At 35.9% G+C, this 14,809-nt stretch overlaps 1 protein-coding gene across 1 annotated transcript in view; it reads right to left on the bottom strand.

Moving 5' to 3' along the window:
• LOC102862704 overlaps nucleotides 1-14,809 on the bottom strand; it is a 135,557-nt gene that overhangs the window by 82,961 nt on the left and 37,787 nt on the right. The window contains exons 9-11 of the mRNA XM_006891584.1: nucleotides 12,391-12,473; nucleotides 10,760-10,836; nucleotides 9,840-10,000 (exon numbers count right to left, since the gene is read on the bottom strand). Of these exons, the coding sequence (XP_006891646.1) occupies nucleotides 9,840-10,000; nucleotides 10,760-10,836; nucleotides 12,391-12,473 (321 nt within the window). The remainder of the gene's footprint in view (nucleotides 1-9,839; nucleotides 10,001-10,759; nucleotides 10,837-12,390; nucleotides 12,474-14,809) is intronic.

Here is a 14,809-nt window from a genome sequence, read left to right as displayed (position 1 = left end):
AAGTGGGGAAATGACAGTCTTTTTAACAAATGGTGTTGGAAAAATTGGAAAAGTATCTGCAAAAGACTCAAGCAAGACCCACACCTCATTCCATACACAAAAACCAACGCGAGGTGGATCATGGACTTAGGACTAAAACCAAGGACTATAAACTTCATTACAGAAAAACTAGGAACAACATTAGAAGTCCTAATCCACAACATAAACAATCTCCCAAGTATCCCGAAAAACCTACAACCAGGAGAAGATAAAGTAGATGGATGGGATCTTCTAAGACTCAAATCCCTAGGCACATCCAAAAATTTCTCCAACAGGGTAAAAAGGGAAGCCACCGACTGGTAAAAAGTATTTGGTAATAACATATCAGATAAGGGACTTATGTCCAGAATTTATGAAATACTTGAGCACCACAACAAAATAAAGGTAAATAATCCAATAGAAAAATGGGCACAGGATATGAACAGGCACTTCACTGAAGAAACATTCAGATGGCTAACAAGCACATGAAGAAATGTTCAAAATCCCTAGCTCTAAGAGAGATGCAAATTAAAACTATGAAATATCATCTCACCCCAGTCAAAATAGCAAAATTTAACAGAATAGCAAGCAACAAATGCTGGTGAGGTTGTGGAGAAACTAGAACCCTTATTCACTGTTGGTGGGAGTGTAAAATGGTGCAACCCTTGTGGAAGGTGGTATGGTGCTTTCTCAAAAAGTTGCAAATAGAGATACAATTTGACCCCGCAATTCCATTACTGGGAATATGCCCTGAAGAGACCATAACTGACATCCAAGGAGATATATGCACACCAATGTTTATTGCAGCTTTGTTCACAATAGCAAGGAGTCGGAAACAACCTAGGCACCCATCAACAAACGAATGGATAGAGAAGCTGTGGTATATTAGCATAATGGAATACTATGCTGCATTGAAAAACAAGGAATATTATTCAATATTATGCAATATTATTCAAAATGGTTGTCTCTTTAGAACATTATGCTGAGTGAAATATCCCAGTCACAAAAGGACAAATATTGCATGGTGCCACTGTTATAGAACGGGACTGACCTTGGGGTTGGGGAGAGACTGAGTAAGATGGGTTCAATAATGTATACTACACTGGAACAGAGGAGGGAGAAAATTTTAAAAGAGATATGTGATTAGGTATTTCTGTCATGACAGGAGTCTAGAGCGATGGCTACATGGTGGAGTGGACCCGGGGGAGGGCTTGTAAAACAATGAAAGAATTTTTCTTTTACTTTTCCAAGAGGGTATTGTGCTGTGGAGGAGACTTGGGAGGGGACAAATGTGCAACAATCAATGAATGGAAATCCAAAGCCTCTGTAAATTTTTACTGAAATTAATAACAAATTTAATTTTTTTAAAAAAAGAATTAAGTTAGAGTAAGGATGGCAATGGATTTATAACTGCTCATGCTAATAACATTATATCGTGGCATGGAGGAGAAATAGTGGAAATGTATCCACATTTACAATATTCCTCTTACCAAAACCATTTATGGAAAATAGGAACTGCATTGGAGCATGTATCTCTGGATTGGAAATGATGATATTGTTAATATTTCTAGCCTTAAAAAGATTATAATGTTCAAAATTATTTGCTATTCATTTCTTTAAATCTTTTCCTCTTTTAACAACTGGGATCTAGAGGGAAGAGAAAAGACCAGAGAATGGCCAAAATTATTGGGGCAGCTATTGCTGCCAGTTTAGGGCCTGTGTCAGGAAAAGAAAGTTTTACTCATATACAGTTCCACCCAAAGGTAATAAAAGAGGTCAGAATTGCTTCCACTGTGGAAATCTGGGCCACTTCAGTAGACAGTGTCACATATGAGAGCCACAGGCAGGCAAGGGAGTATAGAGGAAGCTCCCACTCACTTGCTTTAAGCGTGGATCTGAACGACACCTGGCCAAGGGTGGCCCACATCAGGTCCTTGTGGCTGACAGGACTGACAGGCCCCAGCTCCCAGCTGGAAACAAAAGAGGATGCTTCAATGATTTAGATCCTCCCAGAAGAGCTATGGGTGAGCATTAACATTACTGATAAGTATATTCGTTTTCTCCTGGACACAAGAGCCTACTATTTGGTCTTAAAAGCCTTCTGAGGTCCCAACTCTTCTCACTGTTTCTTAGTTGTTGGAATAGACGGAAAACCTCATAAGCAGTTCCTTACTTCACCTCTGCCTTGCATGCGGACTTCCAAGTTGTAAAACAACCCAGTGGTAGATGGAATTTGCCCCAGGACTTAAGAACAATAAATGACATAGTTGTGCCTCTATATCTTATGGTTCCTAACCTTTATACTATAATGGACAAAGTGCTAGCCAATAGGCCTTTTATTGTAAGAACTACCTTCCCTCTGTAACTTGATTTGTGCCACTGTTAGAGCTTCTACTTGGAATATTAGTGCTTTTTAATTTTTGGCTCATGTACTTTTAACTTGTTAGTTAAATTTGTGTCTTCTAGGCTGCAATACTTCCATGATACATCTTCAAGGATACGAACATGTACAGCTAAGCACAATTGATAACAGTGCATCTAAATTCCAAAATCAATCTCCATAATAGTCTATGTGTTTCCTATTGCCAAAAGGGCCCTTTAGAATAGTGAGAGAAGATCTTCACCCTGAAACCTACGGCATCCCTTTTCAGCAGGAAGTAGCTAAGAGAATATGCCATCCCCTTTTCCTTATGAATCAGGGTGAAGTCTCTCTCAGGGAGGAGTGATAGGGAATGGCAAAGGACACACTGATAAAGAAATTAATCAGAACTGGTTTTGACAAGCACTGTGGCAATTGGACAATTAAAACAGACTTTCAGGGGGGGGGGAAGAAGAAGGAACTGGGGAGGAGGGTAGAGAAAATAGTGCAACAATGAATGAATTAAAACCCAAAATCTCTGTAAATGTTCATTAAAATTAATGAAATTTAATAATAAAAAATTTTTCAAAAGGTTGTTGTTGTTATGTGCTGTCGAGTTGCTTGCCACTCATAGCAACCCTATGTACAACAGCCCTAAACTTTGCTCTGTCCTGTGCCAATTGCATGGTCTCCAATACACCCATCCCAATTATTCCAGTCGCTGAATCAATCCACCTCATAGAGGGCCTTCCCCTCCTGTGCTGTCTCTCAACCCTCCCTAGCATGATGTGGCTCCCCGAGAACTGGTCCCTCCTTACAACATGCCCAAAGTATGTAAGACGAAGCCTCAGGATCCTTGCCTCCAAGGAGCAGCTTGGTTTAACCCTCTCCAGGATGAATCTGTTTGTTTTCTTAGAGGTCCATGGTACCCTTAATACTCTTCTCCAGCACCACAGCTCAAAGGCATTAATTCTCCTTCTTATACTACCTAGTCATTGTCCAACTCTCTGACTCAATCAAGATACATTAATAATAATGGGTGACTTGATTGCAAAAGTTGGGAACAGAGAAGAAGAATCAGTAGTTGGAAAACTTGGTGACAGAAATGAAGCTGGAGATAGAATTAAAGAATTCTGTATAATCAATGATTTATTCATTATCAATACTTTTTTATAAGAAACATAAATGGCAGGCTATACACACGGTTTCACCTGATGAATTTCTAGATATCAGCTGTGAAAACTAGGCCAGATGCTGATTGTGGAACAGACCACCAACTACTCATATGCAAGTTCAAGCAGAAACTAAAGAAAATTAAATCAATCAACAGTAAGAAAAATTTTATCTTGAGTCTATCCTACTTAAATTTCAAGACTATCTCAGGAACAGGTTTAAGGCCTTTAACACTAATGAACTAAGACCAGATGAGCTATGGGAAGACATAAAAAATAACATCAATGAAGTAGACAGAGGAAGAAGAAAAGATCAAGATGGATGTCAGACAAGACTTTGAATTTTTCACTAGAGTGCTGAGAAGCCAAAGCAAAGAGAAGAAATCAAGAAATTAAGGAGCTGAACAGAAGATTTCAAAGAGCAGGGTGGGAAGACAAAGCAAAGTATTATAATGAAATGTGCAAAGAGCTGGAGTCAGAAAATCAAAAGGGCCAAACTCGCTTGGCATTTCTTAAACTGAAGAAACTAAACAAAGTTATAGAGATATGACACATTCCTGGCCTACGCCTTTCCTGATTTTGAACCATGTAATGTGTCCTTGCTCTGTTCTGATGACTGCCTCCTGGTCCAAGAATAGGTTTCACATACGTACAATCAAATTTTCTGGGATTCCCGTTCTGCTCAGAGCCAGCCACACTTTGTTGTGATCCACATAGTCAAATGCCTTTGCATAGTCAATGAAACACAGGCATTCCTCTGGTACTCTCTGCTTTCAGCCAAGATCCGTCTAACATTATCTATAATATTCCCAGTAGTACCACAGCCTCTTCTAAACCCAGACAGTACAGTTCTCTGTTGATGTGATGCTTTAGTCATTTTTGGATAGTTTTCAACAAAATCTTGCTTATATGTGATATTAATGATGTTGTTCAAGAATTTCTGTGCTTTGTCAGGTCACTTTTCTTGGTGGGAACAAATATGAGATCCACATGTATAGTCACCATTTGTGTTTTTTGTAAAAGGTGTTTCCAATGAATAAATAATTGATTGTTCAAAATTCTATTATTCTATCTGCACACTTATTTCTGTCACCCAGTCCATATTTTCTGACTACTGGTACTTTTTCCTTCTTCCCAATTTTTCTATTCCAATCACCAACTATTAGTAATGAATCTTGGTTGTATGTTCAATAGATTTCAGGCTACAAAATTTGGTAGAAATAAAAAGTTGTTAGAAATCTTCTATTTCCTCCTTTTTTGGCTTTAGTTGTTGGTGTATATATTTGAATGATAGTGGTATTAGCAGGTCTTCCTTGTATGTATGTGGATGTTAGCCTGTCACTCAGTAGATCAAGAATCAGTCATCTTTTTTAAAAAATGTCTTTCTTACTATTAGCCTCATTTTTCTTCACTTTTTTATTCCTTGCATTGTAAGTCACATTCTTGCAATTGTTGTTGCTATGTGCCGGAGAGTCACTTGTGACTCATAGCAACTCTATGCACAATCGCTCTGAACCCTGCTCTAACCTGAGCCAGTCTTACTGTCTCTGACACACCTACCCTCATTACCCCAGTTACTCTGCCAATCCATTTTATTTGAAGTCTTCCTTCCTTGCCCTATCCTTTGACCTTTCCAAGCAAACTCTTCTCCAAACACAGCCCCTCCTTGACTACATAACCAAAGTATGTGAGACAGAATCTCAAAATCCTTTCCTCCAAGGAACAGCTTCTTTCCCCCTCTCCAGGACAGACTTGTTAGTGTTCCTGGCAGTCCGTGGTATGTTCAAAACTCTTCTCCAGCACCACAGCTCAAAGGCATCAAATCTTCTTCTGGCATCCTTGGTCACTGTCCAGCTCTCTCTTATAGTAGTGCTTTGTAATTTCCTTTGTATAGGTCTTTGTGGTTCTAGTTAGATTTGTTCCTAAGTATTTCATCTTGTGGCTAACTCTTGTAATTGGTATTGTTTTCCTTATTTCCTTTTCCATGTTCTTTGCTACTGTAGAGAAGTTCACCTGATCTTGTATTGTGTTATTTTAATGACTTGGTACTATGTCCAACAGTTTCTTTACTGAATCTTTAGGATTTTCTAAATATACTTGAATTGTTGTTATCACATCATCTATAGAGAGAGAGGTAATTTTACTTATTCTTTGCCAATTTGAATGCTTCTTATTTTCCTCCTCTTCCCTATCGCTCTCACAAAGATTTCTAATCCAATACTGAGTAAGTGTGGTGAGCAGTCATCCTTGTCTAATTCCTGTGCTCAAGGGGAATGTCTTCAATCTCTCTCCATTGAAGATGATGTTGGCTCTTGGTTTAGAGTATATTATTAATTATATTGAGGAATTTTCACTCTATTCTTAATATGTTGAGTGACGTTATCAGAAAAATGTGTCTATTTTTCATCAAAATTCCTTTCACCATCAATAGAGATGATCATGTGGTTGTTATCCTTTGTTTTATTGATGTGGTGAACTACACTTGCTGTTTTTCTTATTTTGAACCATCTTTGCATGTTGTTATGAATCCCACTTGGTCAAAATGTATTAGTATTTCTATATGTTGTTGGATTCTATTGGCCAGGATTTTGTTGGAGATTGGCCTATAGTTTTCTATGTCGGTGGTGTCTTTACCTGACTTTGGTATTAAGGAAATGTTTGCTTTATAGAAATGAGTCTGGGGATATTTCTTTTTTTTTTTCTGTTTTCTGAAATGATTTATGTAGAATTGGTGACAGCTCGTCTCTAGAGGATTGTTTGGCAAAACTTATTGTTAAATCCATCTGGTCTAGGCCTTATTTTTTTTGTTCAGAGTTTTTTATTACCTATTCTATTTCTTCTTTTGAGATGGATATGTTCAGGTATTCTACTTCAGTCTGTGTCAGTTTGGGTAGGCTGTGAGTTTCTAGTTATTTTTCCATTTCCTCTAGGATTTCATGTATGTTTAGTTTTTCATAAAATTATGTTATTATCCTTTTTATTTCAGTTTATTTTCTTGTGGCATTGCCGCTTTAATTTCTTATTTGGATTATATGTATTTTCTTTCTTTTCCTTTGTTAGCTTTCCCAGTGGTTTGTAGGTTTTACTGATCCTTTGAAGAACCAACTCTTATTAATAGTTTCAATTGTCTCTTTTCTAGTCCATTTCTTTCTACACTAATTTTTATCATTTTCTTTCTTTTAAATGTTGGCAGGATTACTTGCTGTTCTTTTCCTATTGGAGATTTTGGGTATTTCTTCCCTTTTGATATATTTGCTTATTGCTATGACTTGCCTTCTAAGTACTGGTTTTGCTCTATTCCAGAGGATTTGGTAAGTTTTGTTTTCATTCTCATTTGTTTCAAGACCATTTTTTTACTTCATTCTTAATTTCTTCTAGTTTTCTTGGCTCCACAGTCAACACTCTTGGCACCAGTAGCCAGGAAATTAAAAGACGTATTGCCATGGGACAGTCTGCTGTTAGGGACCTCTCCAAAGTACTGAAGAGCAATGGTGTCTCTCTGGAGACTAAGGTGCGTCTGATAAAGGCTGTGGTCTTCGCAATCACTTGTTAGGCATCAGAGAGTTGGACAATGACCAAGGGGGATAGAAGGAGAATTGATGCCTTTGAGCTGTGGTGCTGGAGAAGAGTATTGAGAGTACCATGGATTGCTAGGAAAACAAACAGATTCATCCGGGAAAAGGTTAAACTGGGCAGCTCCTTGGAGGCAAGGATTCTGAGGCTCCAATAACATACTTTGGACATGTTGTAAGGAAGAACCGGTCCTTGGAGAGGGACATCATGCTTGGTAGTGTGGAGGGACAGCGCAGGAGGGGAAGGCCCTCTATGAGGTGTATTGATTCAGTGATTGGGGTAATCGGGATGGGTGTATTGGAGATGGTGCAATTGGCACAGGACAGAGGAGAGTTTAGGGCTGTTGTACATAGGGTCGCAATGAGTCACAAGCAACTCAACGGCAAGTAATGACGACAACAACAACAGCAACCCACTCGTGTTCAAGCAGGGTCTTCATTAGCTTCCAGATAAATGGTTTTTTCTCCTTTATTCTCTTGTTATTTATTTCTAATTTTAAAGCATTATGATCTGAAAATATGCATTGTATTATTTCAACATTTTTTAATTATTCAGACTTGCTTTGTGACCTCAGATGCACTCTATTCTGAAGAATGTTCCATGTGAACTGGAGAAAAAGAAATACTGAGATTTTTTTTGGGGGGGGATGTATTACCTATATTACTCTTAGATCAAATTGGTTATTTATATAATTTAATTCTTGAACATCTTTGTTGAAATTTTTTTTCTGATCATTCTAGCTTTCCTTGAGAGTGATGCGGGAGAAGAGTATTGAATATACTATGGACTGCTGGGAGAACAAATATGTTCCCCCTGGAGTGGGGGAAACCAGTCTCCTCCTTGGAGGCTTTGTCTGACATATTTTGGGCATGTTGCAAGGAAGGACTAGTCCTCAGAGAGGAGCATCATGCTTGGAAGCGTGGAAGGACCGTGCAAGAGAGAAAGAGCATCTATGAGATGGATTGGCTCAGTGACTGGGATAATAGGAGTAGGTGTGTTTTTTCTCCAATGACTAAGATCCTTCCTAATAACATGTCCAGAGTACCCATGATTTGAAGTATCACCATCCTTGATTCTAAAGAGCAGTCTTACTATATAATTAGTGATAGATTTGTTTGTTATTCTTGAAGTCTACGGTATATGCAATATTCTTTACCAACACCTTAATGTAAATCTATAAATTTTTTTTTGGTCTTTTGTCATTGTTGTTAGGTAATGCCATGTCTATCATGCTCCTAGGAACCCTGCAAATAACAGATCTGAGCATTGCCCAATCCTGTGCCAGCTTCATCATCTCTGATATACTTGAGCTTATCAATACAGTTATTGTGTCAACCCATCTTATTAAGGGACTTTCTCTTCTTTGCCAATCTTGCATCCTTCTAAGCATGATGTCTTTCTCTAAGAACCAGCTTCTTATAACAATATGCCCAAAATATGTGAGTTGAAGTTCACCACCTATGCCTCTAAGGAGCACACTGGTTGCACTTTCACCAAGACAAATTTGTCTGTTCTCTTGGTAGCTTATGGGATATTCAGTACTTTTCTCCAACACTACAACTCAAAGGCAGTGATTATCCTTTGTCATCTTTAGTCATTATCCAACATTCAGACAAATAGCAAGTAATTTAAAAGACCATGGTCTGGATCAGGTGCACCTTAGTCATCAAACTGACATCATTGCTCTTTTGTATTTTGAAAAGGTCCTTTGATAGTAGATTTTCCCAATGCAACATGACTTTTGATTTCTTGACTACTGGGGCAAAGGTGTTGATTGTGAATCCAAGTAAGATGAAATCATTAACAACTTCAATCTTTTCTCTGTTTAACAACTTCAGTCTTTTTTCCATTTATCACAATGTTGCCTTTTGATTTAACTGTGAGGATTCCACCTCATGCTTATGATGTAACCAAAATTACCCTGATTTGCATTAGCACATCTTAGTCCTCAAAGTGACACATTTACTTTTTAACATTTCCTACATTACAGCAATTTCACTCCTGTGATTATATTCCAGAACTACTCCACATCTTCTATTAACGACTCCACAGACTATGAAAAATCATTAGCTCAAACAAATTATGCTGAGTCACATAAATCAGTCAAAAAAGGAGAATACTAGTACATTGTTGTTGTTGTTGTTAGGTGTTGTGAAGTCTTAGACAACTCATAGCGACCCTATGAACGAAAGACCTGGACACTTGTGTAACTTTCATCTTTTCTCCATGTTCATGGACTTTCTGGATGTAAGCTATTTCAGAAATGGATGCCACTCCTGCTTCCAAGCTTATTTTAATTGGGGAGCTCTACCAAACTCTGTCCACCATGGGTAACCATTTATCGCATTTGACAATCACACAACAGTGTCACAGTGTTTAACATTACACCAACCTTGAGTTATCTCTCTACAGCAAATGGACAGACCAGTACTATATCACTTAGAAGAATGTTTGACCCTAAACTATTAAAACCAGGCCTGAGAGCCACAGATTAAAATCACCTACCTTTAGTTTGGTAACATCACTTTTTATCTACATGATCTTAAAATTTAGATAAGTCAGACTCTTAAAAGCTAACAAAGCCAGTAGAAATAATTCAGATGATAACAGAAGAAAAAAATAAATAGAATCATTTTTGTAAGAAGAATTTAAATTGAATAACAATCTTTCAATCTGAACAAAGAGTTTAAGTAAACATTATTCAGAGGACTCCTCACCTTGTTTTTCTTGGCCTTCATTTGGGTTTTTGCTAATAGAGCATATATGGTTATCTCCGGCTTATTCAAAAGAACATCTTGTAAGACCTGAATGGCTTTGTCATGGTTTTCACAAAATGAGTAAGTGAGTGCTTGCTGTATAGGACTCAACTTAATCAGACCTGAAAGGAAAGGAAAGTTTATTAAGGTCGTTGCCAAGTATCTAGGATTTAGAATATTATTATTTTAAAGACTTTAAGCTATTAAAATATTTTCCTCTAAAAAATGTACAAATAAGTACCATAAAAAATTTATTTACTTAAAGAAAATAGTAAGACATCTCAATTATCAACAAAAAAACCTTTAAGCATTGTTTCCTAAAATAACATTTCTAACAAGGTTCACTATGAATCATTATTTTAACAATTGGTTATATAAATAAGAAAGTGACATTTTAAGTTTCAAAATCTAACTTTGACTTTCAAGTGAATTTTTGGCATTGTTATTGTTAGTTACCACTGAAACTCATGCACAACTCAACTAAATTGGGCCAGATCCTCTGCCATACCCTTGATGATGTGCAGACTGGACCGCTATGATCTATGTGGTTTTTACTGGCTGGTTTATTGATGTAGTCCACATTAGTGTAGAAGCTGCACTAATGTATTTTCAGCATCATAGAAACATGCAAACTGCCAATATAGAGATGGTTGAGGCTGTGTAGGAAAGGAGTCAAACTCAAGTAACCTGTGTTGTTATTAGATGCTGTCAAGTACGACTCATAGTGACCCTATGAACAAACAGATATTAGTCTTCTATCACAAAATCAATGATCCCCTCTCCCAACCTACACATAGAAACTGAGAATAGCATAAAAAATTAACAGATATATTTCTTTTTAAGCTAAAACAGTTAAAATTTGTTTTATTTATTATACTTACCTTTGTTCATTTCTGCCACTTGATAAATTGTGAGTTTTGAAAGATCAAATTGTTTCATTGTGAGAAGATACTGTCCTCTGGAAGAAATAACAGTACTCTTACACTAAACAGTTAAACTATTTTGTCCAAAATAAAATTTCTTATACAGGTAGTTCCCATATTACAAGAGGGCTCCACTGAAAGAATTCCAGAATACATCAATTCTGATATAAGTAAAATATCTCTTTTTTAAAAAAATATTTCATTATTATTGCCTTCTATTATAAATAGCCTATAAATCCAACTTTTGTTTTGAGGTATTGAAAACATTACCTATGAACTTACAAGTATAGTTTAACATATGCATGCATTTAAAAAGACACATTTTCTTTTTATATGATGGTCATAAGTGTGATGGGTCATAACTAAAACATAAGTGAGGGATTACCTACAATCATTTACTTAAGATGTAATAATTTCAAAATATAATCAGTAATTTATACATAAAAGGTCACAAAAACAATATGAAGATTTGTATCTAATGAATATATTAATCAATGGCAATTAATATTATAAAACAAAATGTCTGTGAGTACCTCAAATATCAATATGATTTGTAAACCTTCACTTAATTTTTTTTAAAAAGAATATTCTAAGTCAACTAAGTATCTCAAACAATTATCATAGAGGTAAGATAAAAAAAAATGTGATACTGACAGAAAAATATTAAAATAGAGTTTTACAGTTGTCTGTGTCTAAAATGTTACACTATAACTTAGAAATTATTAAATGATAAAATTCAAGAAACATAAATGTTTAAGAATTAAAAGACATACCGTGAAGACATAATTAGGGGGAAAGAGACATAATCAGAAAGCATTATTCTGTATCATTTACTCAAATTTGTGAATCCTTCGAAGTTCTGCTGTTTTGGGATAATATTGAATTAATTATAAGAGCAAGCTCTAAATATTACATTTTAAATATAACTACATGTGCCATTTTTTAGTATTTATTTACTTGAGGTTTCTGTTTTATTTCCTTGAGGTTTGGTTTATAATTTTTGTGTACACAATCAAAATTACAGATGCTTCAAATAACCAATAGACATTTAAGTTTGTATCAAATTTTACTTTAATCATATTCATTTTTATTCAACCATTCATAAATATTTCAATTTAAAACTAATTTCATTTTATTAATGTAATAAATTACAATTAGACAGTTGTGTTTTGATTCAGGGATTAGAATAAGGAGATCAGGATATATTAGCTAATGAATTCTCTAACTTTAGTACAAATGATCACTACATCTTGCTTACTGATTGGAAGAAGGAAATTGCTGTAAAATTAAATGTAGAATAAGGAGGATCAAATAATCAAAAATAAAATTACTTAATTAGAGATTTCCTAAACTGGTGGACCAGTGGCAAGAAGCTGTGCTGCAATCTCCAAGGCATGCAGTTAGAATCTACCAGCTGCTCCGCAGAAGGCTGGGCAATCTCCTCCCATGCAATTAACTACCTCTGAAAACCTGCTGGAGGGTTAGCTGTGGGTTGGTTCCAACTCACCAGTACACAACAACAACAAAGATCCTACCAATAATTTTAATGAGAAGTTATCCCAAGAAGAATTCTATTTATTTGCTCATACCTTATTATATATAATTGGATTCCATCTGGCTGCAGATGTATAGCATAAGATAAATCTCTTACTGCCTCTTTCAATTTCTGCAACTGTTGAGTAATAAACACAAAATTACCTCCTAATAATATTGATTACTTCCTTTATGGCATGTATCCCCTCCCACACTTAACAACAGAAGTTTTCCATAATATCTTCTAATATATGTTTTTCACATGAATCAACAAAATTAATAGGATAAAGATATATTTACAATGTAATGTCTTTTATATAATTATCTTTAATTTTGAAGAATTATGGCACATTATATCTAATTTTGTATAAACCTAACTGTATCGTATATTCTGGATCATGTGCAGAAATGAGATTTTTGGGGGAGAATGGGAGAAGAAGGAATTAAGTTTTCCACAGTTCTCTTTCAATCATGTAACTCCCTTCATCAAACTTTGTCATAGTAATAGACTAGCATATAAAAAATAAAATAATAAAAATACATAATAAATACTAACTGAAAGTAATAGTAATAAATAAAATTAAAGTAAAATGTGTAAATTAATTCCACTCAAAAATAAATGAGGAAAAAGCATACTGAGTCAAAATGAATGAGTAATGAGTAAGAATCAACTAATTAAACAAAAGAAGGAAAATGAAGATCTGTCCATCACTAATATATAACAAAAAGTACATCCCCCCATGATATTGGGTACATAAAATCAACTACCATTGAGAATATTATAAAAGAAAGATTTTATAAACCATATCAAAATTAACCAGGGACAACCAACTACTCTCATTATTATAACAGTATGGTGATGCAACAAAGAGAATACACAAAATTAACTTGCGCGTAGAGTTAGGGAAGGTACAACCTATTTGAAGGAGTTAGTGGGTGGAGTCAAAAGAGGGAACTCATCAAAAGGTACTTGAGATTTATACAAATAAATGTGGGAAATTTTGTGAAACTTTAGACCTTGTACTTCCTAGTTGACTCTATTCGTAATTAATAAGACATTTCCTGATGCATATGTTGTGACTAACCATCATGAACACAGTTGAACAGATGGAGATTCATCTTCACCAACTGCCCTGGGATTAGAACTCTTCGGGCAGCCTTGAGCACAAATACAGACTTCTTCCAGTTAATTGGTCAAGTAGTTGTATTCCAAATTTCTTAGCATAGACTGGTGAGCACATTCAGGGATACATCTGTTATTTGAAACATGTCAATTTATATTCCATCAATTCCTGGGCCTTATTTTACCAATGCCTTTATCGCAGCTTGAACTTCTTCCTTCATTATTACTAGCTGTTCTTCATATGGTATATCCTGAAATGTTTCTGTGTCAACCATTTTATTTTGGTACAGTGATCCTGTCTATTCTTTCAGTCTTTTGATGGTTCCTGGATTATTCAAGATTTTGCCCAAAGAATCTCTTAGTATCACAACTGAAACCTTGCATTTGTTTTTTAGTTCTTTCAGGCATGTGAAATATCAAGCAAATTCTTCCCTTTTTATTATCTTTTCACATTCTGTCATAATGCTTTGCTTGGTTTTTTTTCTGGAGCTGCCCTTTGAAATATTCTTTTCATTTCTTTTACTAGGGCATTTTATCCCTTTATTTTGGCTGCTTGATGGTCTAAAGGAATTTTCAGAATATTTTCTGACATCCAAGAAGGGCAATCTAATAGAATGTGGAAATTATCAGACAATATCATTTATATTACATACAAGCAACACTCAAGGAGATGGACTGATGCAGTGACTGCATCAATGGGCTCAAATGTGTGATAGCACAGGATAGAACAGGTTTCAGAGTGATTGTTCATACCATCACTACAGGTCATTCTTGACTCAATGGCACCTAACAGCAATAACAGGCAGCCTTGAATTAGATTGTTGTTGTTGTTATTAGGCGCTGCCGAGTGGAGTATGATTCATAGTGACCCTATGAACGACCAGTTTGAACCCTGTACTATCCTATGCCTACTTCCTAATCTCTGACACACTCAAGCTCGTTGATGCAGTCACTGTGTCAATCCTCCTGGTTTTCTTTAAAGATCACTCTGGCTGCACTTTCTCCAAGAAATATCTATTTGTTCTTTTGGAAGTACATGGGATACTCAGTACTCTTCTCCAACAAAACAACTCAAAGGCATCAATTCTCTTCTGTCACCTTTATATATTGTCCAGCTCTCAGATGCATTGCATTTTATTAAAGACCATGGCTTGAATCAGGTGCACCTTAATCTGTAAACTTAAAGCATTGCTCTTCAGGACTTTGGAGATGTCCCTAATAGTTGACTTTTCCAATGTTGTACATCTCCTGGTCTAGTCACAAAGGGACAAATGCTATATGGTGCCACTGTTGTAGAATGAGGCTGGCATTGGGGTGGGGGTAAGACTGAGAAAAACTGGATGAAATATGTT

Source organism: Elephantulus edwardii, unplaced genomic scaffold (assembly GCF_000299155.1).
Source record: "Elephantulus edwardii isolate Elephantulus edwardi_28Jun2011 unplaced genomic scaffold, EleEdw1.0 scaffold00100, whole genome shotgun sequence".
In the NCBI taxonomy this organism is placed as follows: Eukaryota; Metazoa; Chordata; class Mammalia; order Macroscelidea; family Macroscelididae; genus Elephantulus; species Elephantulus edwardii.
Note: the sequence above shows the minus strand (reverse complement) of the source record. Positions and strands in the feature narration are given on the sequence as shown.